Source organism: Suillus bovinus (genome assembly GCF_016758785.1).
Source record: "Suillus bovinus strain UH-Sbo-P2 chromosome Unknown EDB93scaffold_190, whole genome shotgun sequence".
NCBI classification, from domain to species: domain Eukaryota; kingdom Fungi; phylum Basidiomycota; class Agaricomycetes; order Boletales; family Suillaceae; genus Suillus; species Suillus bovinus.
In genome coordinates this window covers 1-24,291 of record NW_024542246.1, presented here as the reverse complement: position 1 = coordinate 24,291, position 24,291 = coordinate 1, and the positions used below count along the sequence as shown (strand labels likewise).

The 24,291-nt window shown below is 44.3% G+C and overlaps 14 protein-coding genes across 14 annotated transcripts; 7 read left to right on the top strand and 7 right to left on the bottom strand.

Annotated features, from left to right (window-relative positions):
- Positions 1–80: 80 nt before the first annotated feature.
- On the top strand, positions 81–347 carry EDB93DRAFT_1097114 (uncharacterized protein; the record flags this gene model as incomplete). The annotated part of the gene is made up of 1 exon (XM_041446850.1): positions 81–347. A coding segment is annotated over one exon (267 nt), but the record flags the coding sequence as incomplete, so codon positions are not given.
- Positions 348–4,311: 3,964 nt separating this feature from the next.
- On the top strand, positions 4,312–4,747 carry EDB93DRAFT_1097115 (uncharacterized protein; the record flags this gene model as incomplete). Its single annotated transcript, XM_041446851.1, has 2 exons — positions 4,312–4,463; positions 4,501–4,747. Coding segments are annotated over 2 exons (399 nt in total), but the record flags the coding sequence as incomplete, so codon positions are not given.
- Positions 4,748–6,197: 1,450 nt separating this feature from the next.
- Positions 6,198–7,097, bottom strand: EDB93DRAFT_1257539 (uncharacterized protein; the record flags this gene model as incomplete). The annotated part of the gene is made up of 3 exons (XM_041454094.1): positions 6,198–6,421; positions 6,740–6,851; positions 6,906–7,097. 3 exons carry the CDS (start codon positions 7,095–7,097, stop codon positions 6,198–6,200), a joined length of 528 nt encoding a protein of 175 aa, XP_041300760.1.
- A 72-nt stretch (positions 7,098–7,169) lies between these two features.
- On the bottom strand, positions 7,170–7,319 carry EDB93DRAFT_1097105 (uncharacterized protein; the record flags this gene model as incomplete). Its single annotated transcript, XM_041446847.1, has 1 exon — positions 7,170–7,319. A coding segment is annotated over one exon (150 nt), but the record flags the coding sequence as incomplete, so codon positions are not given.
- A 1,488-nt stretch (positions 7,320–8,807) lies between these two features.
- On the top strand, positions 8,808–9,650 carry EDB93DRAFT_1109664 (uncharacterized protein; the record flags this gene model as incomplete). The annotated part of the gene is made up of 4 exons (XM_041447997.1): positions 8,808–8,997; positions 9,053–9,089; positions 9,175–9,248; positions 9,304–9,650. The coding sequence occupies 4 exons, from the start codon at positions 8,808–8,810 to the stop codon at positions 9,648–9,650; spliced, it is 648 nt and encodes a 215-aa protein (XP_041300758.1).
- A 993-nt stretch (positions 9,651–10,643) lies between these two features.
- Positions 10,644–10,967, bottom strand: EDB93DRAFT_1097108 (uncharacterized protein; the record flags this gene model as incomplete). The annotated part of the gene is made up of 1 exon (XM_041446848.1): positions 10,644–10,967. A coding segment is annotated over one exon (324 nt), but the record flags the coding sequence as incomplete, so codon positions are not given.
- A 3,133-nt stretch (positions 10,968–14,100) lies between these two features.
- Positions 14,101–14,280, bottom strand: EDB93DRAFT_1097111 (uncharacterized protein; the record flags this gene model as incomplete). Its single annotated transcript, XM_041446849.1, has 1 exon — positions 14,101–14,280. A coding segment is annotated over one exon (180 nt), but the record flags the coding sequence as incomplete, so codon positions are not given.
- Positions 14,281–15,107: 827 nt separating this feature from the next.
- On the bottom strand, positions 15,108–16,046 carry EDB93DRAFT_1109663 (uncharacterized protein; the record flags this gene model as incomplete). The annotated part of the gene is made up of 2 exons (XM_041447996.1): positions 15,108–15,563; positions 15,834–16,046. 2 exons carry the CDS (start codon positions 16,044–16,046, stop codon positions 15,108–15,110), a joined length of 669 nt encoding a protein of 222 aa, XP_041300755.1.
- Positions 16,047–17,267: 1,221 nt separating this feature from the next.
- On the top strand, positions 17,268–17,726 carry EDB93DRAFT_1049620 (uncharacterized protein; the record flags this gene model as incomplete). The annotated part of the gene is made up of 2 exons (XM_041444660.1): positions 17,268–17,588; positions 17,646–17,726. Coding segments are annotated over 2 exons (402 nt in total), but the record flags the coding sequence as incomplete, so codon positions are not given.
- A 246-nt stretch (positions 17,727–17,972) lies between these two features.
- EDB93DRAFT_1045855 (uncharacterized protein) lies at positions 17,973–18,266 on the top strand (the record flags this gene model as incomplete). The annotated part of the gene is made up of 1 exon (XM_041444618.1): positions 17,973–18,266. A coding segment is annotated over one exon (294 nt), but the record flags the coding sequence as incomplete, so codon positions are not given.
- A 74-nt stretch (positions 18,267–18,340) lies between these two features.
- EDB93DRAFT_1097101 (uncharacterized protein) lies at positions 18,341–18,877 on the top strand (the record flags this gene model as incomplete). The annotated part of the gene is made up of 1 exon (XM_041446846.1): positions 18,341–18,877. A coding segment is annotated over one exon (537 nt), but the record flags the coding sequence as incomplete, so codon positions are not given.
- A 168-nt stretch (positions 18,878–19,045) lies between these two features.
- Positions 19,046–19,423, top strand: EDB93DRAFT_1073207 (uncharacterized protein; the record flags this gene model as incomplete). Its single annotated transcript, XM_041445007.1, has 1 exon — positions 19,046–19,423. A coding segment is annotated over one exon (378 nt), but the record flags the coding sequence as incomplete, so codon positions are not given.
- A 279-nt stretch (positions 19,424–19,702) lies between these two features.
- On the bottom strand, positions 19,703–20,973 carry EDB93DRAFT_1097117 (uncharacterized protein; the record flags this gene model as incomplete). Its single annotated transcript, XM_041446852.1, has 3 exons — positions 19,703–20,044; positions 20,103–20,202; positions 20,258–20,973. 3 exons carry the CDS (start codon positions 20,971–20,973, stop codon positions 19,703–19,705), a joined length of 1,158 nt encoding a protein of 385 aa, XP_041300750.1.
- A 1,990-nt stretch (positions 20,974–22,963) lies between these two features.
- EDB93DRAFT_1097120 (uncharacterized protein) lies at positions 22,964–24,032 on the bottom strand (the record flags this gene model as incomplete). Its single annotated transcript, XM_041446853.1, has 4 exons — positions 22,964–23,346; positions 23,397–23,466; positions 23,499–23,631; positions 23,683–24,032. Coding segments are annotated over 4 exons (936 nt in total), but the record flags the coding sequence as incomplete, so codon positions are not given.
- Between the last annotated feature and the right edge of the window lie 259 nt (positions 24,033–24,291).

Genomic DNA, 24,291 nt, shown 5'->3' with positions numbered 1-24,291 from the left:
AGGACTACTTAGACTTGCTCCTTCAGTGAGATGGCCCACCTTCCAGCAGGACTTGCTCTGTCTGTCCAAAGGATGGAGTTTACAAATGTCATGGCTGTAAGGGTGAGCCGCTCTTCTGCACTCATTGCTGTCGGATGGTTCATAGTTGCATCCCTTTCCATCGAATCAGTCAATGGACTGGGGGGTTCTTCAAAGAGACTTCCTTGACCAAGATCAGGCTGGAAATTCACCTCGGTCATGAGGGAAAGCCTTGCCCCACATTGACGGATGAGTGGTGTGACACTGATGATGAAGGAGACCATGCGACTGAAGGCCTAGGGTGCCTTTTGTCAATGATCCTCGGATGACCACAGTGGTGGATACATCGGGGCTGCACTCCCTGATGATAAGATTCTGTCGGTGCACTGATGCACTGACTCCTGACATGCAACTATTCCAAACAGGCCTATTCCCTGCATCTTTCACTTCACTGAAGACAGCACTCACATTTGCGGTGCTGGATGACTTCTTGTTAGACAACCTAGAATGCGGGACTTCAGCAATGAACTATTACAGTAAATTAAGGTGAATTACTTCCAGCGTGTTTCCTCATCTGGTTCCAGTAGGTGACATTGATGTTTTCCATTGCATTGCTTACAATTGCCAAAAGGACCGATACAGAGAATTGATGAGGGTGGGGAGGCAGTGGAGACAAGTGAAGCAGCGGTTCAACCATGAGAAAAGAAAGCCAAAGGCAGGGGAGCTCATGCTCTTTCGTCCTGCATGTCCTCAGCCTGGGGTAAATGTCAATTTGTCAGACAAGAATGGGTCTGATGAGGATGAGAAATCTAAACTGTGTGGTAAGTTGGTGCTAAGCTAAGCAAACACAGCTAGTCCTGGGTGCGAGTGAAAACATCAACCCAAGGGCAGCTAACTGGTAAAGGGAAACCAAACAACAAATAAAGTATGAAGTCTAATAGACACGTGAAGTGCAAGGCGAGAGAGATGTGATGTGCGAAAGGCAGACACACAAGTGTGAAAGGCAAAGGGCGAGGTGTGCGATGCGAAGGTAGCGCACGTGAGTGAAGGCGAAAGGCAAACAAGTGAACAAGACTAGAGAGTTATGAGGTGAAATGAGTGTTAACACCCCAACTAAGCTGATGCTAATGCGAAGGTGGATGACCGAAGCACGCGACTTTAGATAGTCACTTGCAAACAATGAGTAAAATTACTTGTATCTAAGGACACAGAGAAAGTGGGCGGAAAAATCGGCCCAGTACATAAATAATAGAGGGGTATAAGTAAAGTAGCTAAGTGCTGCTAGGCATACAGGTCCAATGTGATAAACCAAACAAGCTAAATATAGTATGCAAAATAGGTAACAGGGTCTCGGCTGCGCGTGTAGCGCGCAGCCGAGTATTTAGCCATGGAAATAATGAGTCAAAATTGGAATATAGTGTGAAAACACATCAATGAACATCTAAGGACATGGGGAGGACAGATGGATGGTTATGCGGATGATGCGAAGGCGGACGTGCGGTGCAAGTGGCTGCATGCAGAATCTGCAAAGTAAAATATAAGTGCACTAATGCGCTAGACATATCCTGTGGATTAGAGCTGGAGTTTGTAGGGAAAGTGGGAGAATTCAGAGGGAAGTGCCTGTGGGGATGCAAGGCTCTACACCGACCCTGCATGGCTGTACTCCAGATCTTTGGTCATGGATGGTAATTTCAAGGCCGAGCACTTGTATCCAGCAAATCCCACTGATGAAGTGGCATTGACCGATGGCTTGGGCTTTATGGTCGGCAATGCCCAATACAAAATGCATCTTGCCGAGGCACAGGACATTGTACAAAGGTCAGATTGCAGCAACCACTGAGCGGTTAACCAGGCAAATGCCTCCCGCCACAAACTGGAGGCAATGGGGATAGGTGGGTGGGTGTGCACGAGACACAGGTTTTTGTACCACATTTAATGGTGGACTTTCAGAAGGGGGAAAGGTTTGCTGATAGTCCCAAATCTAAAATTGGTCAATGTTGAACTGATGTGTCGGTTGGCAAAAGGCAGATGAACATGGATTATGCGCTGTGCCAAGCTCTGAAATATAACACTGATGGGATTGATTGGGCATTGACATTCTATGACATTAATTGTCAATACTACAAACATCTCAACCAGCGGGTTGAGCAATCACCATATCTCGACCTTCCATGGGGCATGGACATAATTCCTGGCATTGGTGGAGTGATGGTTGCAGTGCTGGGCTTGGAACCACGATTTTTCATACTCATGTGAACATCCAAAACATACGCACACATGTCCGACACACTTTCGCACATGTCCGAGCCACTCCACATCAGACCTTCGGACATCGCATCGGCTGATCACACTTCGCACGCACTTGTCCATCCCGTGTCCTGTCTATCCAAACTAGCCTCACTAGGTGCGTAGTTATTCCCATGCATGTTTTCTGACATTTGGACCGCGTTATTACATGTCCGCAGCACCTCGTGTCTTATTACATAGGACATCGGACCCGAAATATATCGCTACTATCTTCACCTGTAGTATTCCAAATTTCTATGTACTTACTTAAAAATACTCTGTAGTGACCCATAGCAATCATCATCCAGTAGTTAGGAGCAGTTTCCCAACTCTGCGGATCACCCAGAATATTCTCTTAGTTCTTAGTTGCATTGCGAAATATTACCATTCGTTCACCCTCATACTCCGTCACTCGTTATACTCGCACATACTACTCGCAATCCGACACTCATTATAAAGTTTCCGACCTATTATCGTGAAGTCCAAAAGTCTGAAATCTCAGACATCACACTTTGGCTTCAGACATTGGATAAGTACCTTCAGACATCATCAGATTACCTTCGGACATCGTTTCGTAGCATCAGACATTCTGTTCTTTGCATTACTGATGCATTTTTACTACTAATACCAATTAGCAATCCTTTTAGGATCAAACGCACTTGCTCTGCAAGTATAGCAGCATAGGTCGTGCTAAGATCTACCTAAACATTGTTGACTAGGTAGTACAATTTCTGCTGAGCCCAGCAGAGATTTACTCTTTACATTGTGCTTTGGCATGTCCATAACCATCAAGATAAATGCTATGTATGGTACACATCCAACTTCATCACTGGTGTTGCCAGGATTGACAGCAAAATCATGGAGACCCTGTGGGCACCCTTGAACATCATATCACTGTCGGCGAGAGGGATGTCGACCCCCTACCGAAAGGAGTGTTTGGATTTTCAAATGAACGATTGCAATTTTATGAAAATGATATGCATCAGTAAGTTATATTGTTTTACAGAGTGGAAAAATCAACATGCATTTAGGCAAATTCAAGGAGGCAGTGCAGGGAGTCAAAGACAGCCAATATGCATTCAACCGGTTGAGTGAGACCACCAATGATGACATGCTTTTGAAATGGAGAGCAGAGGCTGCTGCAGCTCAAGATGACTGACTCCATAATCCCAGCTCCATGAACATATATGAAGTTCAATTGAGAAAAGGTCTGTGCAATTGAATGTCTTGTTCCAATATGCTGATGTGGATGCCTGGAAAAGCACTGACAAGAAAACAGCAAGAGTTGCACCTTTTGAACCATCAGGCACAATGGCCTGCTGGAGACATTCACCGCAGTGCTGCAACTTGGCTGGCTTCCAGAATTACACTTGAGGAGGCCCAAGTGACACTCCTGATTGATGTGAAGAACCTCGGAAAGCAACCGACTGATACCCAGAAGCTAGCTGTAGCTTGACACCAAGACAAATTACAAGGCCAACTTGACCAATTTATTAGGCTGGCAGTCACATTTCCTGGTGATGAATTTGACGGCTATGACTGGTTGGACGACATGACCATGATGTTGGATTCCACAGACCAGGATTCTGTGGCAACATTGTCCGACAATTCTGATGGGCCAGATGATGAAGACTGATATGAGATACCAGTTGAGTTCAATCCCAAGACTGTGGTGATTTCATTACTGTCCAACATTTGTATTGAGAAGTGTGCCAAGTGGGGTGTCACCAACCTTGTTCTGCAAAAGATATCATTGAGAGAAGGTCAAGCAAATGATGCATTGCATGTTATTAGGGTGAACTTAGCCAATATAAGGCTGTTCTCTTCTGCACCACAGTGCGCTCAGCAAAATCACAAGCTCAGGTCGACCAGGACATGGGCTCAGGTGCACTCGCTTGATAGAATCATTCACCTAAACACACAGATCTACTCAAAATGTTGCATGCAGCTCATGCATCTTGGGGCTGATAACCTATTGAGCAAGTATTGGCCGTTGGAAAAGCCGATCTAAAAGCTACCATGGTCATGGCTGACCCGAACGCATGCGGTCAATGCAATAACACATTAGTGTGGTTTTGGTCCATCAATGTTCAGGGAGATTCCACAAGCAGTGACTGGATGAATGAATGTGTGCACTTTGCCGTAACTGTGGTGCTAATGTCTTTACTTTACAGTTGACCATGTCCATTGACTGAGGACATTGGCACTGCATGATCGTTGGGCAGAGGAATTGCTGCTGGTTGGTCTGGAAATGGCATGGACAGTCAACTTTCTCACATACAAATCTCAACAATGGATCCGCCAAATACAGAAGGCCAATGCAAATGACATGGCCAGCCATCGTTGCCATGCAACTCGCCAGGCTCAAATTTACGTCCAACTATCACAGCAAGCACAAAACAGCTTTGAAAGAACAAAATGTATGGCTGGGGGGATGAAGTGACAGGGGTCCACAAAACCATATCTGCATTAGGACGGGAGGAATTGCCACAGTGGATTAGTGACCAATGCCCGATTCATATATAAATGCATCCACATTGATTAAATTTTGAACTTGTCCTCCCTTTACCCATGTCAGACTCCTCAACAGCTGATACATATCAAATCAGTGAATTTACAATTTGAGACTGCAGCAAATGTCTTTGAGTTTGCTACTTCTCGATTCGCTGTGATCTGGTTGGTATGCGACCAAAGCCACAGGTCACAGATACCAGCTTACAAAGCTAATTTTGTTTGGCACATGTAATGGGAGACAGAAGTAAGTGCCTTATCAGTCAGCCAGTTGGTCAACATCATCAGAAAGCTAATGCCTCCAGTGTTTTATGTTCCAGCCATATGGGTTTCCACCCTCTGGTGAATTTGCCCCCAAGGTCTTAGCCACTCTGAAGGGTGAAGGTGGTCCTGCTGTAATAACATCCATGCAGCATGCAGCACTCCTGGCCTCAGCTGCTCTTCAGGTGATGCATCTGAATTTATATTGGGCTTTGGTCATCACACACATGAAACTTGCTCAATAGGTGATGGAACATCGCCTCAAGAATATGTATACCTGTCTAAAACTGTGGACCTCGGTGTTCAATTGTGCATCTGTCATTTGCAATAGACAATGTCCGCTTTACCTGTTACAGAATTGGATAGTATCTGTTGGCGATGCTCAAACAGAGTGTGTGTTGTCAATGATCGAGGACGTCCTTGTGCTAGCCCAAGGTTAGGGGTCTTACTTGGCGAAGCTTCGGCAAGTAAGATTTAACGCCTATGTCCGAATTGGGTAGCTTATGTTAAGCAGGGCTTAACGATAAGCATATCTGCCAAGGCTTACAAGACCCGAAGGTTAATCATAAGATCTGCATTAATAGAAGGACAGAAATCCGACTAATAACAGGGGCTTTGCTCAACGATGAAGTTGATGAGTAAAGATCGAGACTAGAGACTTATCCGCGATGAGCAGATAAGAAAGTAGAATATAGACAGCTGGCTAGGCTGAAGGAATCACTCTTGTTAGGAGTAGGAGGTCAAGAACCAAGTAGATTCAAGTTAAGGAGCTAGATACATGGTAGTGAGTTTATATAGAGGAGAGGAAGCATATTAGTGGGTGATAACTCATACTACCAGATAATGAACTGGTCAAAGGGTGATACTAGAAAAGGAAGGCACATTCGAGGTGAGTCATAGGTGAACCAGAACATGCAGATAGGAAATGAGTCAAAGAACCAAAATAAGAAGTGAAATAAGCAGGGGCACGATCGTGCAACTGCGGGGCTAAGTATAAGTACAACATGCCACTGCGCACCAAGTCATAGATCAAGAAAGGAAACAGGGCAAAGGGGATGCTGCGTGCATCGTACCATAGGTTACCGTCCAGACAGTAAGGGTAAAGGGGACTGTCCACAGGATCAGTCAACAGATGGAACAGAGCATGGGTATGCTTCATCAGAGAAAGGGTCTGGCCAAATATACTGGCTCTGCTGGAGTGACAGGTAGAGGGTGAAGGGGAATGCGAGGATGACGAGGATAACAAGAGCAAGGTCAGGGTAAGGGTGTGATGCAAGGGCGGAGACGAGGAGGATAAGGAGAAAAATAGTAGGGGCCCAAGCGTCTAGATGTTCTTGTAACATTACTGAGATCCAAGATCAGCTCAAGAAGGGTTCAATGTCATGACTAGTGTCAGTCATTACTGCAATGGGCTTATGATCCTCTCCAACCTCGGTCTTCAACTGCGATTTAATATGGGTGCAATTGTTAGCTGCTCTGGACACATTGTCAGGCATTGTGTCACATTCAGCAGAGATCATATTGTTTGGGCCTGGTTCATGCATGATAGCTAGTGCTGGGGGCAGAATTGCTTGCAAGTAATTGTGCTGGCATAACCAGCAGAAGCGGCAGAATTTTCAAAGCGCTACAAGGCTATGTTTATGACAATATCACTAGGAAACACCATTGGAAGACATCAGCACGTCCACATCCCACTGTCCATCGTTGTGTGAGGTGTGATCAACTAATATGATCTTGTTGTCAACAGATTTTGGTGCAAGACCTTGGTCAACATGCTCCAATTCCACGAAATCATAAACTCAGCCCTCCAACACTTCATTTCTGTCAACCAGCTCTTGTTCCATGGCGTCGTGTTCCAGTAGCGCAAATGCAGTGTTGATCTCGTCAAGTGATATGGATTCAGGACCTGCAAGATCATCATCAACGTTCTGAGTTTGAGGTGTGAGTGGTGCCCATGCAAAATTAGCTTTGAGGTCAGCAGCTACATCAATGTTGATTCCTGGCTGGGCATTGGTGTGCATGTGTGTGTGGCATCAGCAAATTGACTTGCCATCAACCACAGCCTTCTGATGACTGTTGTAGCAAAAAATTGCTCAAATTTTTGCCAGTGCTTCAAATGTGTCTACCGAGAGATTGCAGCGCTTCGGAGACTGAGTGCTACCCACATCCGAGAAGAGGTGTTCGATGTCAGCAGCGTGTGGAACAATGGATAAGAGGGTGATTGCAAGTACCTTCAGAGGATGTCCGTCTCAGTAGTTTGACATTCTGCCGGATTCTGCCCGCAGAATTCTGCCATCTGCCGGGCAGAACCAGTTTGGCAGAACCAGTTGGCAGAATGGCGGACTTCTGCCCACAACACTAATGATAGCCTTCACAATTTTGTGGGGACACCTTGGCCACAGTATGCTACATACATGGACATTGATCAGCATGTCTTCATTTCAGCTTATCGGGCTTCTTTATGGTAGATTAGAGCAGATATTGTTATGAAGGTTTAGATGCATTTGTAATGAGTTTTCAGTTGAATTTTGAAAGTTGTTTAAAAATCAATGACCAATGTACTGAGCTGACATTGGCCGGCCGATGTGTGCAGGACATTAATGCTGCACTGGCCCACCTGATAGTATAAAGCATTCAGTTCGTCAGCCAACCTGATTGCATCAAAGGATTCTATCAACCAATCCAATAGCATCAGACATCTGCCACAATCGGCCATCTGAATGTAAGTTGGTGCTAAGCTAGTCCCAGGCGTGAGTGAAAACGTCAACCCAAGGGTAGCTAACTGGTAAAGGGAAACCTCTCTTTGTAAAAAGAGGGACACCAAACAACTAATAAGGTACTAAGACTAAGGAATGCATGAAGCGCAAGGCTAGAATGATGCGATGAGCGAAAGGCAGATGCGCACGATGACATGCAAGTGCGAAAGGCGAAAGACTTGCGAGCAAGAGAGATGAAAGAGAGACAAGGCAAGATGAGTGTTAACACCCCAACTAAGGTTGGCTGATGCTAAGACAAAGGCAAATAACCAAAGCACACGACTTTAGATAGTCACTTGCAAACAATGAGTAAAATTCCTAGTATCTAAGGACACAAAGAAAGTGGGCGGAAAATCAACCCAGAAAATAGAGTAGAGGGATGGTATATGTAAGATAGCTAAGTGCTGCTAGGCACACAGGTCCGATGTAGCGAGCCGAGTAAGCTAAATATAGTATGTGAAGTAGGTAATAGGGTCTCAGCTGTGTGCATAGTGCTAAGCCAAGTATTAGTGATGGAAAACAATTAGTCAAAATGGGAATATAGTGGGAGAATGCACCAATGAACATCTAAGGACATGGGGAGGATGGGCGGATGGGTATGCGGAATCTGCAAAGGCAGACATGCAGTGCATGCGAGGTGCAAGTGGCTGTGCACGGAATCTGCAAAATGAAATATAGTGCGCTACTGCACAAGACATATCCTTTGGATTAGAGCTGGAGTGTGTGAGGGAAGTGGAAGAATTCGAGGGAAGTGTCTGTGGAGACGCGAGTCTCTACATCGAGTATTGGCCCATCTGTTAATCTTGTCTGTCAGTAATACAGACGGCTGAGCGTTAGATATGGATAAGTATGTTCGATCGGCCAATGTCCACTAGCCTGTATGGAACAGCATAATTTCAACCTTGGCTGCCTGTATTATACAGACTATGTGACTGAATGGGCTCACTCTTTCTTTATCTCAATGCCTTGCCAAAAATGACAAATCCAGATTATGAGGAGGACCAGGATGAGATCTTTCAATATCTGCCTCAATACTATCTTTGTATCAAAGAGAAGCGCAAGATCATAATTCCTCCTGGTATTCAATTCCCTGATGGGTCAGCAGTGGCACGAAATGCAAAGATGAATACAAGAGGTAGACTTTGGGAAAATGTAGTTATTCTAGGTCAGTCCTCAGTTCTCTTTCTTCACACAGGCTATGCTAATTCTTGCTTTCGTAGTCACTCGCCAAAGCATCCCACTGCAAGTGCTGCAAGGGTGAGCAAAATCGAAAGGAAAGGAGAAGGCCACTCTTTCAGCTTGTTTAGCATACAATGATTATACCGAGTCTGAGTATGTCCAGTGACTCAGAAGACAGCTCAGCCTCATCTGAGTCGAGCTCATCAGAGCCCCCTCATAAGATCAAATATTGTCGAGGTATGTAATTTTTTGTTGATTGTGAGCGAGGCTCATGTTAAACTTTTGTGATCAGTATTGGCAGAAACTAACAATGAGATCCTGTCTACATCAGACCCTGAAACCATATCTGAATTGGCCACTATAGTGGACTTGACTGCAAGTGACGATGAATACACTGGTGACTTCTTTGATTCTTTCAATTTAGATAATCATGATGTTGTTACTACTGAGCCAGAGATACCTGTAGAGGCTGACCTCACCCCTTTGGATTCTGTCTTGACATCTCCATTGCAGGCCTCCGGGTCTTTTGCTATTGATCCCAATCTTGATAACCCCTTGACCTTGCAGGCCTCTGGATCTTTTGTTCTCAATCCCAGCATTGACAACCCATGGGAAGGGAATCATCTATTCAATTTCTAGATTTTTTTGCACATATGTCATTCGACTTGAAGGATACCTATTACCGATTGATAGTACTGATTATATTCCTTTTACACCAACTTTATTATATCTGTTCATATTCTGGTAATTGTACATAGTAACTATCTCTCACTACAATCCTTTTAATTGACTTGTTTCTTGTAAGCCTGGGTGGAAATGAGCTTGATGATGATAAAATACACTTTGTTGGGATCACACTTTTAATTTTGGGGCAACATGATCACCACATACTGTCATTATGATGTATTAAATATGACACTGTTGCAAGAATACTGATACATAAGTGGGACAGTCCATCAACCTTGGGCATATAGCACCAACACTGCAATGATACATCGGTCCTGCAATGATATATCAATCCTGTGAAAGGCTGCAACAATATATCACCATGTAAGTATTATACCAAGGTCCGGCCTCGTACCTTGAGCGTTTCTATACCACTGGTTTACCAGCTTTGGATTCATCTTTGAGAAGGCCAGAAGTAGGCTGGAACACAATACCATCAGTTTGCGATTTCATCGGGCGGAGGGCCATCAATATATATATCAGTAGGTACATTATTGTTGTCATGCCCATCGTAGTCGCCTGGAAGAAGCTGAAACACTACTATCTTTAGAATGTCAGGTCCAAAGTTGTTGGTAGTGGTTAGCCATCATCAACTGTAGGCATGCTTGTCATTCTGCATAGGCAAGAGCTTCCTCCTGATAGTAGGCTGAACTGGAAATAACAACTGCAGCTCCTCGTTCTTTTCACCAGCATGACTGCCACCAGAAGAACCCAATTACCCTGCACATTTCTTCAAGAAGCAATAATACCTCCTCTGACCAGCAAGCCGCATGTGCTCAGTGCCTTGTACCACTCAATGAGCAGGCCTTAATGATGGTGTGAGTTAGAGAAAATAAAATGAGATGATGGTATACAGTCTCAAAGGCCAGCATCGTTGTTGTGCCTGGTGCCTGGTGCCTTCCAGATTTAGGAAATATCTTGCATGCCTTCCGACTGACCAGGAGCAATATCACCCAATGGGCGCATGTCTGTGACATGCAATACACGTAAACTCTCCTCCCAAGCCACCTTGCCTAGCAATGGTCCAAGAGTGAGGAGTGCTGAATGCACATTGTTGTACTTGAGTTTGCTTGCCATCTTCTTTATTTCTGCCAGATCCAACATGCTATGAGCATGTGTTGATGCCCATTGGCCATGTATATGGGTGCACTTGAATGTCTTGAGGTGGGAGGAGAGTTGTATAGTCTGGCATACTTTGTTCAAGGTATTGTTTGCCTGAGCAAATCTCAGATCTCATTCCAACACCTGAAGGATATGGTTGCATTGATATGCAGGTGGCACTGCCAATGGCAGTCACAGAGCAAGATTCTCAGGCTTATCACTATCTGCAACTGGGGTTGAATCTGCTGATAGATCTACTGCATGGAGTGAGGACAACAGCAGGCATATAAAGGGCTTGAACTGCTATCCATGCCTCGATCTTGCGCCTTAGTGCATTGCCTCATATGCACAAATTGGCTCTTTGGGTTTCTGTAGCATGAACCCCAAGAGCAGCAGTATCTGCATGAAACCAACACCTAGAGGAGGGTAAGCAAAGCAGAAGAGGCTGCAATCAATAAACTGCCGCACTGTTGATCTTCCAAGTCTAATCCAAAGGAAATAAGCTGAAATGGTGATATTTCATCATGCAAAGAAGTGTTGATACCACCCTCTAAGTTGTGAGCCTCATTCTTAGCAAGCTGCAGTTGGACCACAGTCTGTGTCATTGCTTGAATAAAATCAGGACAGAAATGAAACATTCCAAATATGACACTTATGTGTGACACAACTTTCAAATGGATTAGGCTGTGAATTATCCTTCTCCCAGGCCTCTACTTCAGATGTTCAGGTGGTGAGATGAATCTCATTGATAGCACTGTAAAGAGTAAATCTCTGCTGGGCTCAGCAGAAATTGTACTACCTAGTCAACAATGTTTAGGTAGATCTTAGCATGACCTATGCTGCTATACTTGCAGAGCAAGTGCGTTTGATCCTAAAAGGATTGCTAACTGGTATTAGTAGTAAAAATGCATCAGTAATGCAAAGAACAGAATGTCTGATGCTACGAAACGATGTCCGAAGGTAATCTGATGATGTCTGAAGGTACTTATCCAATGTCCTGAAGCCAAAGTGTGATGTCTGAGATTTCAGACTTTCGGACTTCACGATAATAGGTCGGAAACTTTATAATGAGTGTCGGATTGCGAGCAGTATGTGCGAGTATAACGAGTGACGGAGTATGACGGTGAACAAATGGTAATATTTCGCAATGCAACTAAGAACTAAGAGAATATTCTGGGTGATCTGCAGAGTTGGGAAACTGCTCCTAACTACTGGATGATGATTGCTACGGGTCACTACAGAGTATTTTTAAGTAAGTACATAGAAATTTGGAATACTACAGGTGAAGATAGTAGCGATATATTTCGGGTCCGATGTCCTATGTAATAAGACACGAGGTGCTGCGGACATGTAATAACGCGGTCCAAATGTCAGAAAACATGCATGGGAATAACTACGCACCTAGTGAGGCTAGTTTGGATGGACAGGACACGGGATGGACAAGTGCGTGCGAAGTGTGATCAGCCAATGCGATGTCCGAAGGTCTGATGTGAAGTGGCTCGGACATGTGCGCGTATGTTTTGGATGTTCACATGAGTATGAAAAACTGTGGTTCCGAGCCCAGCGCCATGACCATCGCTACAGTGCACTCAAGATCTGTGAGTTCTTCACCATGGGACTTGGTGCAGATCACCGCTGTAGAGATTCGCACTATTGCAGGTCTGCAACGTGTTATACTTCAGTGCATACCACCTGGGTTCGCAGCACCAACTTGCAGCATCATTCCCTAGCCTTTTCCCAGCTATTTCCATATCGGGTGACACTTTCCCGTGTGCGGGACCCTCGCACGATGTTCTCACGCTTGTGCATCACTCGCTTTCCCGCGCTTTCATCACCCTATCATCCAGGAGCATCCACCCACTGTCCAGCAAGTCTCCCTGGTATGTATTTTCGCTTTTATTCAATATGGCAACATATTAGAGCATGGACCCTGACTTACATACCTTATTACATACATTATCTCACACTCAGCTCACTTAGCAAGACACATATATAGGTCCGCATTTTTCACCCTTACCACATTACACCACTCCTTACCTTAGTGGAGTTCCCTCATGATGTCCATAGCCAGATTCAGAATTTATTAGCAGTCTTTTGTTTTCATTGAGCCCTCATTTATTGCTCATTGCATTTTGCATTTTGCATTCCTGCGCCTTGCACACACATTGCTCGCTTCGCACAGCCGCTGCGCAACTGTGGATTTGTCTTCTTTGCTTCCCCTTGGATCAAATATGCTTGTCCCTGCAAGCATAACAGACTAGGTGTCGCACTGATCACTATATCAGCTTCTTGTGTCCCTCCCCTTCCATTTACCATTTGACCTAGAGCTGAGTTGATTCACCTTCACCGCATCCTTCAGTTTACATATGAGAGTGCGACCTGACATAGCATGAGTCAATGAGCTTTGAGTAGCAGAAGACTTTGAAGCTTACCAAACATTGTGACCTTCTTCCAGTTCCAGTCACTAAAATTATCATCTACAGTCATTGACCATCATTTGAGTTCGAAATTTTCAGATGTCTACCACAACACAACCTGACACAATCTCAAAAATTGCTAATCTACTTCGAACAAAATTTTGAAGAACATCAAACAAGACGTTATTCTGCAATGAAAAGTGTGTAAATCTTGGTGTTATCATATGTTCATCATCATTTGAGTTCACCCAAAAAGGCAGATTTATTCCCTAGTCACGCAGATTAATCTTCTTCCTCGCTATCATCTGACTCATCCTCTTCCTCATCAATGTGGGCAAGTGCCGGCTTTGGGAGTGTGGCCTCGAGTCTCCCAAGCTTCAGTTTGACATGTGTCATGTGTTGTCTCTCCAACTTTGCCTTTGCTTGCTCTTCCTCCCACTGCCTCAACTCCTCCTTATATAATCATGTTCCTGTTTATCGGATCTTGCTTATTTTGCTTCGGTGACGCTGATAAGATACTATTGAGACACTCTGCACTGGCAACATTCTGGCAACACACACTCATCAGCTCCCTTGTGGAATAGAACAGTGATGTGCTTGAAGGTTGTTTGCAGGTATTTCTTCAATTTACAAATCCGATTCTAGTTGTTTTGCTTTCAGGGATGCTTAATAGTGAAAATTTCGCAACAAAACATACCATCGCACATTTGTTCAAGGTCTTTTATACCTATCATTACTGCCAATATGTAGTTAGGCACATAACTCGTATGATAGAACAAAAATGTTACATGGGATAGTATCAAATTCAAGTGTCATACAAGGTAAACGCAAATGATGGTGAAAACTCAAATGATGGTCAATGACTGTAATGTATCACGACAAGAGCCTGGACCCATCTCTTTAGTGCTTGTAGCTACCTGGTTGATATTTGCCCAACCTCTTTCCAGTGCTTCTCCATCTGTGCGACCCACACCTTTTGAATAGTTAAATGAAAATTGAGTCTGACAAGTATGGTGGATCTTTGGTGACGGTTCAATTTGCTGTCATGCCACATACATTTTTCATAGTCTGCTGTATTTATTATTCACACACAATAATATAAAATTATGTCAGCATGTTACAGCAGACATTGCCAAAACCTTCGTGCTCACTATGGGTAACAACGAGCTCAACCACTGCAGCATTTCATCACTTGATGTCCAGTGTATATGGTGCTAGTCTCAAATATGTCCAATGGCAGTGAGCATGTCCATTGGCATTCCTCTCTATGTGTTAGAAATGCAACATTGTCAATTTGTCATCCCTCTCATCTCTTTTCATTTTTTGTTCTTAATATCCTGGACCCTATGCTTACTTTCTAGGCTGAAGACAGTGTGTGATGATCCCAGAGCATCACGGCCTCATGCATGATGATGCTACATGTCACTCTGTGATTGTCACACATAAACAGGCCTGAAGTGCAGGATTTGGTCAGAGTGAGAAAATGATATCCAAAGAGAGAGTTTGCTTCAAGAGATGCCAAAGTAAAATCAGTGTTTGGGGGGGGGGGGTAATTTGGGTTTGCATTGCAGTGGATGTATCCACATTATCTTGGAAGTCTCAGTGTAAGCTTGACCCAGATCTTAATCCAAGGCAGTATGTACTGACAGGGCCACATGACCTGCTGATATACTGTGAAGTTGGAATCAAGTGACTAAATCTTAAGTGATTGTGAGACTACTAAAAGAGACTGGAGAAGATGAGAAATCAAATGCCAAATCCCTCAAGTCTGAGTCAGCCAAATCTTCACTCGAGCTTTTGGATGAACTCATTGATGATTCACTCAAGCTAGACTCACTGCTCAGGATCATTGTCAGGTGGACCCTAATGCCTGGTGAGTTCTTTTGTCGGGTTTTCTCGAGGACACTCGACCTAATGCCTGCCTGATGTAGCTTTCAGCCATTACTTGATGTACCAGCTGCATGGTGTGAGGGGTATTACTACATCCTCTCATCTGAGTCAAGGACTTCTCCGTTGGTTCAACAATGAGTTTAACCTGCTTGGGGCAAGCTGCAGAAGCTGTACTATCACCAGTAGGTGCTTTTTCCTTAGTCAGCTCTTTGTTGAGCTTTCTATTTAGCTTGTGGATCTTATTTTCATATTTCCTCTCCATTTGTGCTTCTGTGGCCCTTACGGCCTCTATGGCTCGTTCCTGCACAAGGCACTCAATCTCTTCCTTGGAGATCTCGATGCTCCTAGGTGGGGCCCTTTCGGTGCTAGTGTCACCCAGGTCAGTTCCTTCAGCCTCGGTGGCTGACTTGGCAGCCCTCTAGGCCTTAAATGCAGCATGCTAGGCATCTGCATTCAACTCTTCCTCATTAAGGCCAGCTGCTGCCCACTCTCTGGGGTCTATAGCCTTGCCTTTCAAGGGTCCCACATCTGTTGATGCTGCATACTCATTTCCTGCATGTGAGTCTACCATTGACTGTCATTGGTTCACTTGTTCACGCTCATCATCTGTCAGGCGACATTTTGCCTTGTGAATGATGGTTTGTTGTGCCTCAGTCAAATGGTGAGATGTCTCACTGTCATTTCTTACTATTGCAGGTTTGTTACCCTCATGGCGATGCTTTCGTTGCACCATGACCCATGGATGACCACTGTCATTGGACTCATCACTTTTGGAGTTTGGGCACACTACACCAGGAGCAGGAGGTAAGGTAATATTACTTAGTATTTCTTTAACATCTTCTAAAGAGTTTTCTTCATATACAGGGGTATTATCGGCTACCAGGCTTTTCCCGTCGGTCATCTCCTTGGGGGCACACAGCCCAAACCAAGGGTTTCTCACCTGAATGACATTGCTATGCAAACATACTGTTCATAGGGCGGGGTTGTCTGATTTAGCCACTATATGTGGGGCTAGGTCAGGGGTATCATTGAAGGGAGATGAAGGCATTGTGCCTGGGGGTCTTGGTGTTGGGAAGATTGTCCATGCGCGTTGGTTGATGGGTCATAGTTCGTAGTTTACAGTTGTCATGTTGCTGTTGAATGGAATCTTGTTTGTTGTTTGCCGACTCATCGCCAGAGGTTGGCCAGACCTAGGTTTTGAGAATGTCAGTGGGATATGTTTTAGATTAAGCTAGTTGAAGGTGAAAAAATATGTGGCGACAGCTTGAAGTGGGAACACTTGAGGTGAAGACACAATAGCAAACACTTAGACGATCAAGCAATGTCACCAGGTAATAGCTTAGTTGCAAGAACACCAACTGTACATATCTAACTACTGGGTCTTTAATAGGCTTTTCTATAAGGTAACACGTGAAATAAGTAGGGTAAAGGGTATGGAGGCGCAGGGCACCATAATAACTTGGAACTGTAAAGTAGATTCAGAAAAATATAGGTGAAGTACAATAATCACATGGTATACTTGAGGGTTTAGGCTGAGTGGCCATGTAGATGCCACACTGCCCATGAAGGTTAAATACATCTGACAATGACACACCAGTGTGTCAATAGATCATAACTAAGTAACACAGGCATGTCAATATTATAGCTTTGGCAAATTTCACCTATGTAGGCTGCCTATCTATTCCTTTTCATGTGGTCTACAATTATGATACATATTATTAATATTATACATTAAATAAAGCTAGATAAATCTTTGTCAAAGTCTACTGAATTACCTTATGCAAGAGTAATCACTCGGAGAGAAAGTTTTTACACACCTTTTGACAGTATGGTAGATCCAGTGCAGACTCCAAACCAATCGGCGGTGTGTAGAGTGCCTTAATCCTAGTGTACAAATACAACCATATAAAGTTTTTCCAACATAATTCCGACTTTTTGTTGGGCTCTAACACACCTAGCCGACTGGCACAACTTGCTGTGGCGCAAGATTATGTTCTGTTTGTCTCACCATAAAATCTCAATCCTCCGGCGCTTACAGAAGTCAAGATGTCAGTAATGAATATTAATATTAATTCTTTTGAGATATGTGTCGATATACATCATTCTTTGCACTAGTAGTGTCATGTCGGCTTTGCGATATGAAGTCTCCACCTTGGATGATCTCAAGATGCTCACTGAAACTTCATTTGGATTCACTCCATGTACCTGGCAGCTCAACTCGGCTCTATCTCAGCTTCAGAAAAAAGATGTCTTCACCATCTCACCTACTGGCTCCGGCAAGACTTTGACATTCTGGATTCCGATGCTCTGCAATGACGACAGAATCACCATTATCATCACACCGCTAAACATACTTGGTGACAAGAACGAGAACGATGTTTGTGCTATGGGTATCAGCGCTATGAACTTGACAGCCACTACTGCGACAGACCAGGTTTTCAAGGTCAGTTCTCATTAATTAGGACTCGGAATATCAATCAAACCCTCACCTCTTCAACAGGATATCGAGGACCTCAGATACCAAGTGATCAGTGTGAGTCCAGAGCGTATCCTCCAAGACCAACACTTTTGGATGCTGTGGAAGTCAAAAAAATTCACCAGAAAGTTGTTTAACATTACCATAGATGAGGGGCACTGCATCAGCGAGTGGGGAGATGGATTCCATCCCCTTTACAATGAACTGGGTGTTCTGTGGTGGCTACTGCCACCGCATGTTGGATTTCATGTTGCATCAGCGACAATGCCTCTGCACATACTCCATGACGTGCAAACAAAGCTGCGGATGAATGTCAACAGGGTGGTCAAGATTCAGTGTTCGAATGACTGACCAAATATCCATTTGATGGTTGTGCCGATGCTTTACCCCAAAAACTGCTTCCACGATTTGGATTGTGTCCTCAATTTTGATGCTGGCCCGCCAAAGAAGTTCATGGTTTTCGTCAATTCTCGACGAATTGCTGAGCACGCTGTCGAACACTGCTGGACTCAATTGCCGGCTCACCTTCGCAACAAAATAGTTTGGTTCCATTCGGGAATGATGATGGAGTTTCGAACCGAGATCATCGCAAAGCTCTGTAAAGGTGAAATATGGGGAATATTTTGTACGGATGTGGCAGGGATGGTAAAGTCATTATTTTTAATCTTCGTAATGACGGAGACTCACGGTTCAGAGACTCATGGTTCACATAAATTTAGGGCCTCGACCTTCGAGATATTCAGTTGGTTATCCAGTGGGGCTACACTGGATCACTGTGTGCACTTATGCAGCATTTAGGATGTGCTGCCTGTGACCCTGCGGTGACTGCAATAGCAATGTACTTTGTTGAGCAAGAGTATTTTGACACCTACAAAGGCAAATGGAGGCGAACTGCAGACTCGTCGAAAAAGCAGTGCCTGCAAAAGAGTGCAAAGGTTGTCAGAAGTGGCCATGGTAATACAACTGAGAGGTTGCATGATGAGAACGAAGGGAGTACTGATGGAGATAGCACGGATGATGACAATATCAATGACACAGACAGTAGAATTGGCATTGGGAACAACACGGAAGGACTAGGAGTCTCACAAATACTTCCCACCAGCCTTGACAATGGGGAGTATGAGACAGTCGCAATGGCAGCATTTATCAATGGACATCTACGTGGGTTCTGCCGCAGGAGGGTCGCAGATGAATATTTTGATAACACTGCAGGTACTACCATTCAAATTGATTTAATGTTGCTGCTTACTGAATAAAACGAAGCGCAAGAATCACAAAATTGATGTTGTCATCGCTGCAGCCCAGACTGGTCGCACGTGTGCTGTGATACATGCAGTGACACCACATTGAGTATCAACCTACTTCCAACACAAGCTCTCCCATCACTGCGAGCAAAATGCAAGATCAGGATTCCCAACCACAAGATGACATCTGGCGAGCGCCAACTACGGGAGAAGTTGCGGGAGTGGCATGAACTTCAGATGGTGGAGGAAGGTCTTGACAGTGACGTCTTTTTTGGTCCTCAAGTCATCCTGTTGAACAAAACTCTCGATCAGATTGGCGACTTAGCATACGCGCTCAAGCTTCCTGATACCACTTCCCTCTGTCAGCAAACTGACTGGTGCTACGCAAATGAGTATGGCACCAAAATCATCGACATAGTCCTGGCGTGTATACCTGCCCATCCAACACCAGCACTAGCACCCTCAACACGACAAAATGAGTCAACACCTGGTCCACCTCAGCCTGCAGCTCCGTCAAAATGGCAGAATCATTGTGGGGCATGTCTAGGAATGGGGCACAATGGTATGTTTCCTGACAATGTTCTACTGTCACTGACCATTAACCATTTCTGTCACTCCACAGCAAGAAATCGACTCTGCCCAAAGTATGGCACCAAAAGCCACCAGTCAAAATCCAACAGTGAAAACATTCCTCCTGTCCCTGCCACCGCTCTCCCAACACCGTCCGCTACTCTAAACGGCGAAAACATTCCTCCTGTCCCTCCCACTGCTCTCCCAACACCGTCCGCTACTCTAGTTCTAACATCCTTGGACATGTTTTCATCTTCCAATATGAGGTCAGTCTATCAAATCTTCTGGTTCTATGTCATCAGTCTCTGCTTCATCTGCCATACTGACTTTTCTCTCTTGCATTAGTGTCATGCCGGCGGCTACTTGATCGGGAATGCTGCACATTGCTGACTGGCCAGGTTTGAACATATGTGAGTGCTTTTCTTTCACGCGTGATGCTAGGCGCTGAATTGTTTTTGTCATGTCAGGTTGTGCGTGTCGGATTGTGCAATGAGTTAAATGGAATGTGTTCTCCACAGTGACATGACAGTTACGATAGACTTCAATAAGAGGCGACTGCTTGATAATGTGATTGATTGTGCGATTGGGTCCTGTTCCAGCAAATATAACCTATCATACAGTCAAATCTTGTGTCTGGCTGTGTGCGCCATGTCAATCAATCACTGACTTTTGTATACAAGTTGTTTCTCTCTACCAACCAGTCAACTGGACAGAAGGACAAGGGTTTCCCCATCGGATTACATAATAAGTTCATCCGGATTATGTTTCTGCTCGTCTGTAACGTTGATCTCCTGCCCTTAGTAGACTCTGCAAGTTACGCACCTCAGCTCGATGGGGTAGTTATATCGAAGGTTGGTCAGGAAGTGCAGGATCTGTATTGTATATTTATGCTTCCCTGTGGCCTTGAACAGGTATATCCATGGCAGAAACGAAGCCTCCACTCGACCAATATCTCCGGCATTCATTGCTTGACATAGGTCAACGTACAGTGATCTGTCTCGATTTCGAAGGACTTGGTTTTCAAAATGCCTGTCCCATTGTTCCTTGGGCTTCTCATGTGTGTGGTCGAGTGTATCTGTGCGTGCAACATACTTCTCCACGATCGTGTGTGATATACTTACAATAGTATCCCAGGATGGTTTCGAAGCTGTGAACAATTCCAGGGTCGTCCACTCGCGGTTTTGGCTCTGCGCTTCAAGTCGCCAGCAGTCAAGCATTGATGCTTGAAGGTCGTGATGTATGACTTCATGCATATGTCGAAATCCAGGCTTGGTAACCATCTTCTTGGTTTCATCTGGTCGCAAGTACCTCACTGACTGGAACAGACTATTCTCATCATCTCTGCCTTCCTTTGGCTGAAGATATATACGCCAGAGCGCATCCGCACATGCCATCTTGTAATGGAAAAACCCAGGAAGAAAAACAACATATTGTAAGCGGTTTTTTGGTGTCATTTCAATTCTCCTGCTGTTGCCAACAGTGTCCAGCCTTTCCTTTGTCAAAAGGTCACCATGGACAAGGAGTACGTGATCTGACATGTCTATGTCATGGTCCTTGTTGAAGTCGTCGCTATTTTGATCTCCAATCCCCCCTTGACGAAGTAAGTTTTCCATCACTTCAATGTTTCCATCTGTTGTTGACTGTTTGATGTTCATGGCCCAGCAAGGTACCTGCTCAGTCTTGTGCAAGGGTATGCGGTGTCCTGCATGATGTGGGAATCATGCATGGACATGAATACTAGGTGACCCTCAAAAGATAAAGTCTGCTAGCTTAGTCCTCAGACTAGTCAACCCATACCTTGGTTTCAAACCATGGTCCATATTTCTAGTTTTCCCCAAGTTTCATGATCTGAATACGTTTTGACGGAAAAAGTCTAATGTGAGATGGGAATCACATTTAGACCTAGTTGATGTGAGAAGAGAAATGAAGGTTAAGGTATAGCCTTGCCTTTGGCTTATTCACTTTGGCTAGAGAAAACCATAGAGAAAAGTACAAAGCCAATAAAAAACCTATCCAAAAAGACTGTGTTTCAATTCCTGCCAACTGTCTTATTTTTGCTACCTACTTTTCTCTAGTGTTTCTTTACTTTACTTTTTCATTAGGATGCTTTGACTCACCTGACACTTCATAAAAATTGTACCCATAGGGTATGATGTCATTATGATGTCATAAGACTCCACAGATACTCCTGCAGGTATTCTGTTGAAAGATATTATGTCATCAAGCTCTAGATTATTCTACTCTACAATGACATCATTCATGATGTCATTTCCTTCTAGAATATTCTGCTCCACAATGACTCACTCTGACTCACTCATGGAAGGTTCTGGAATCTTTTGCTCCACAATGATGTCACTCTTGATGTCATTATGATGTCATTACTCCACATTCCAGAATGTTCTGCTCCACAATGATGTCATAGCTCCATCTTTCACTTGTATTTTATTCTTTTATTGGGTTTGACCCAATATTTTGATTGGTCCTCCTTATTTTTTATTGTTTGTGAACCTAGGTTACTTTCCCACACAAAATGTATATAAGGAGAGCCCATTCTCCCCCCAAAAAAATATGATCTCCCATTTGTAGCAATCTGCCTCTCAGATATTTCACTTGCAAAGTTAGTCCCTTTGAAGTGAGACAAGTGCAGGGAAAAGAATTCCCTTGAGATTATAAGTTTCTTACCTTAGAAACTTATTAGTGCCATAGACCAAGCGTTCTTGGTCATATATATTGTCTTTGAGACCCCTTTGTCTCATTGCTCTGTGCCCTTTGACTAAGCGATCTTAGTCATCTATCATATTGTTGAGACCACGTCTCACTAGTTGTCCCATAGACCAAGTGATCTTGGTCAAGTTATAGTCCCCTTTGTTCAAGCGATCTTGAATATATATCGTATATTTGAGACCATTGTCTCACAGTCAGGTGTCCATAGACCAAGCGATCTTGGTCATATTTCATATATTTGAGACCACGTCTCACTAGTTCCAGTATCCAAGTCCAGAGCCTAGAAGGAGATTTCCTAGGCAAATACATTTCAGAAACCGAATTACGTGTCTAGAAGCTTATTCCTAGACAAGAGATTTGAGTTTCAATTAAGAAAAGTAAAGCTCCGGCTAGGTTGATCTTAATAAAAGATTAGTTTAGCGAGCCTCCCAAGAACTCACACGTTATCTACCACGAAATAGGAAAAGTCGTAGACCGTGTTAATCGAGGACTGGCAAGCAGTCTTATCCAAAGTGTAATTGTGGTGTCATTACATTTACACAACTTTATATAAGACCCTCGGTTATTAAGACAGCGGTCCACCGGTGCTGGCTCGCACAACTCCTTCTCAAAATGTCGAAAATGTCGGCCATGGTGGACTAGGATCTCCCGAACATGCCACGCAAATGCTTCTTGCCGTGGACTAGGTATCATTGGGTTTGGCTGTTGGTTGTAAGTGTCATCTTTATGCAGCCACATCATAGATTTAAGTTCGATAAACAGAGGATGTGGTGGGTTGAGAGGGAGGGTTGGATTGTGAGGGTTTCATTCCCACATCCACTGGGAACAGCGCAACTGGTTGGCGCTGTTCACGCCAAACAGTGGTATGACAGTCGCAGAGGTTGCACTGACAAAATTTGAACGGTGCTTGAGCGTTGGCTGATCAGTTTTGAAGTCAATATCAAAGTTATCGTAAGCAAATGCTGACTGTAGTGATCGAACTGCGTGTCTTATTCTAGCTGATGTCTGGTTTGATACAGATTGGACAGCACTGTGGATTGAAGAAATGCTGATGGACAGACCGGCATGAGCAAGCGTTTCGATGACTTTCTCTGGGACCGAGGTCGAGTGATAAAAGAACCCAAGGATGCCTTGAAGGTAATTGCACCTCTCATTTGAGTTCTGTAGGAATATACTGATGCAGACAACTGCCTTCTGTAGCAAAATTGTTAACTCGAACGATTGCATATTGATTGACCCAGACTCACAATGGCCATTAGCGCAGCATTCCTTTCTGCTGCCCATACCTGGTTTTTTTTGGGTGTCTTCTTTGTATTCCCCGCACCGTCGCCATCGTCACTTGCATAGATGTTGCACTCTTCCAACCTTCAGTTTCATGACCACCAAACTCGCCAAGATCCATCTCTGCCTCTGAACCAAGGCTACTTGCCATGCCATCAAGATTTATCATGGCACGACGGCGGTCCTGATGGCTGTCGAGGAGAGCGCTGATGAGGCCCCACAACAATGGTGTTACCATACACATTTTTGTTGCCATCATCTCCATAAATTTGCCTTCGAGCTGCTCGACCGTTGCAGCACTTGCCTTGAAATATAGCCCGTGCCTCTCATGGCTCAAATCAGTAACTTCTCTGCAGATTATCTTTGTAACTGCTGCAATTGCCCATTTTGATACTGGCTCGTGGGCGCTCTCTTGATGATAGAGCAATGAACAGATGTTTCCAGCATTGCGAAGCAGAGACTCGCGCCCAATGTGATGATGCGGATCTTTGCTATTCAATAAACCCTGCACAAAGCCCGCAACAGACAATTGATTGGTCTGGAGGGCATGCAATATGTTGCTGATCGAATTAGCGGCTTGCATGGGGGGAAAAAGGCTCTATTCTGCAATCAGTACCAATCACACTTTGATCTATAGCTAGTGGCCTTGAGGTGCAGCATGTTCATCGTGCGGCGAATGTTTGCACCTCTTCGCTTAAACCCTTTTAATAATAATATTAGTTTATTCATTATTTTGCAGACACCGGTGGACGATTTCTCAAAAGGATTGAGATTTTATGGTGAGACAAACAGAACATAATCTTGCGCCACAGCAAGTTGTGCCAGTCGGCTAGGTGTGTTAGAGCCCAACA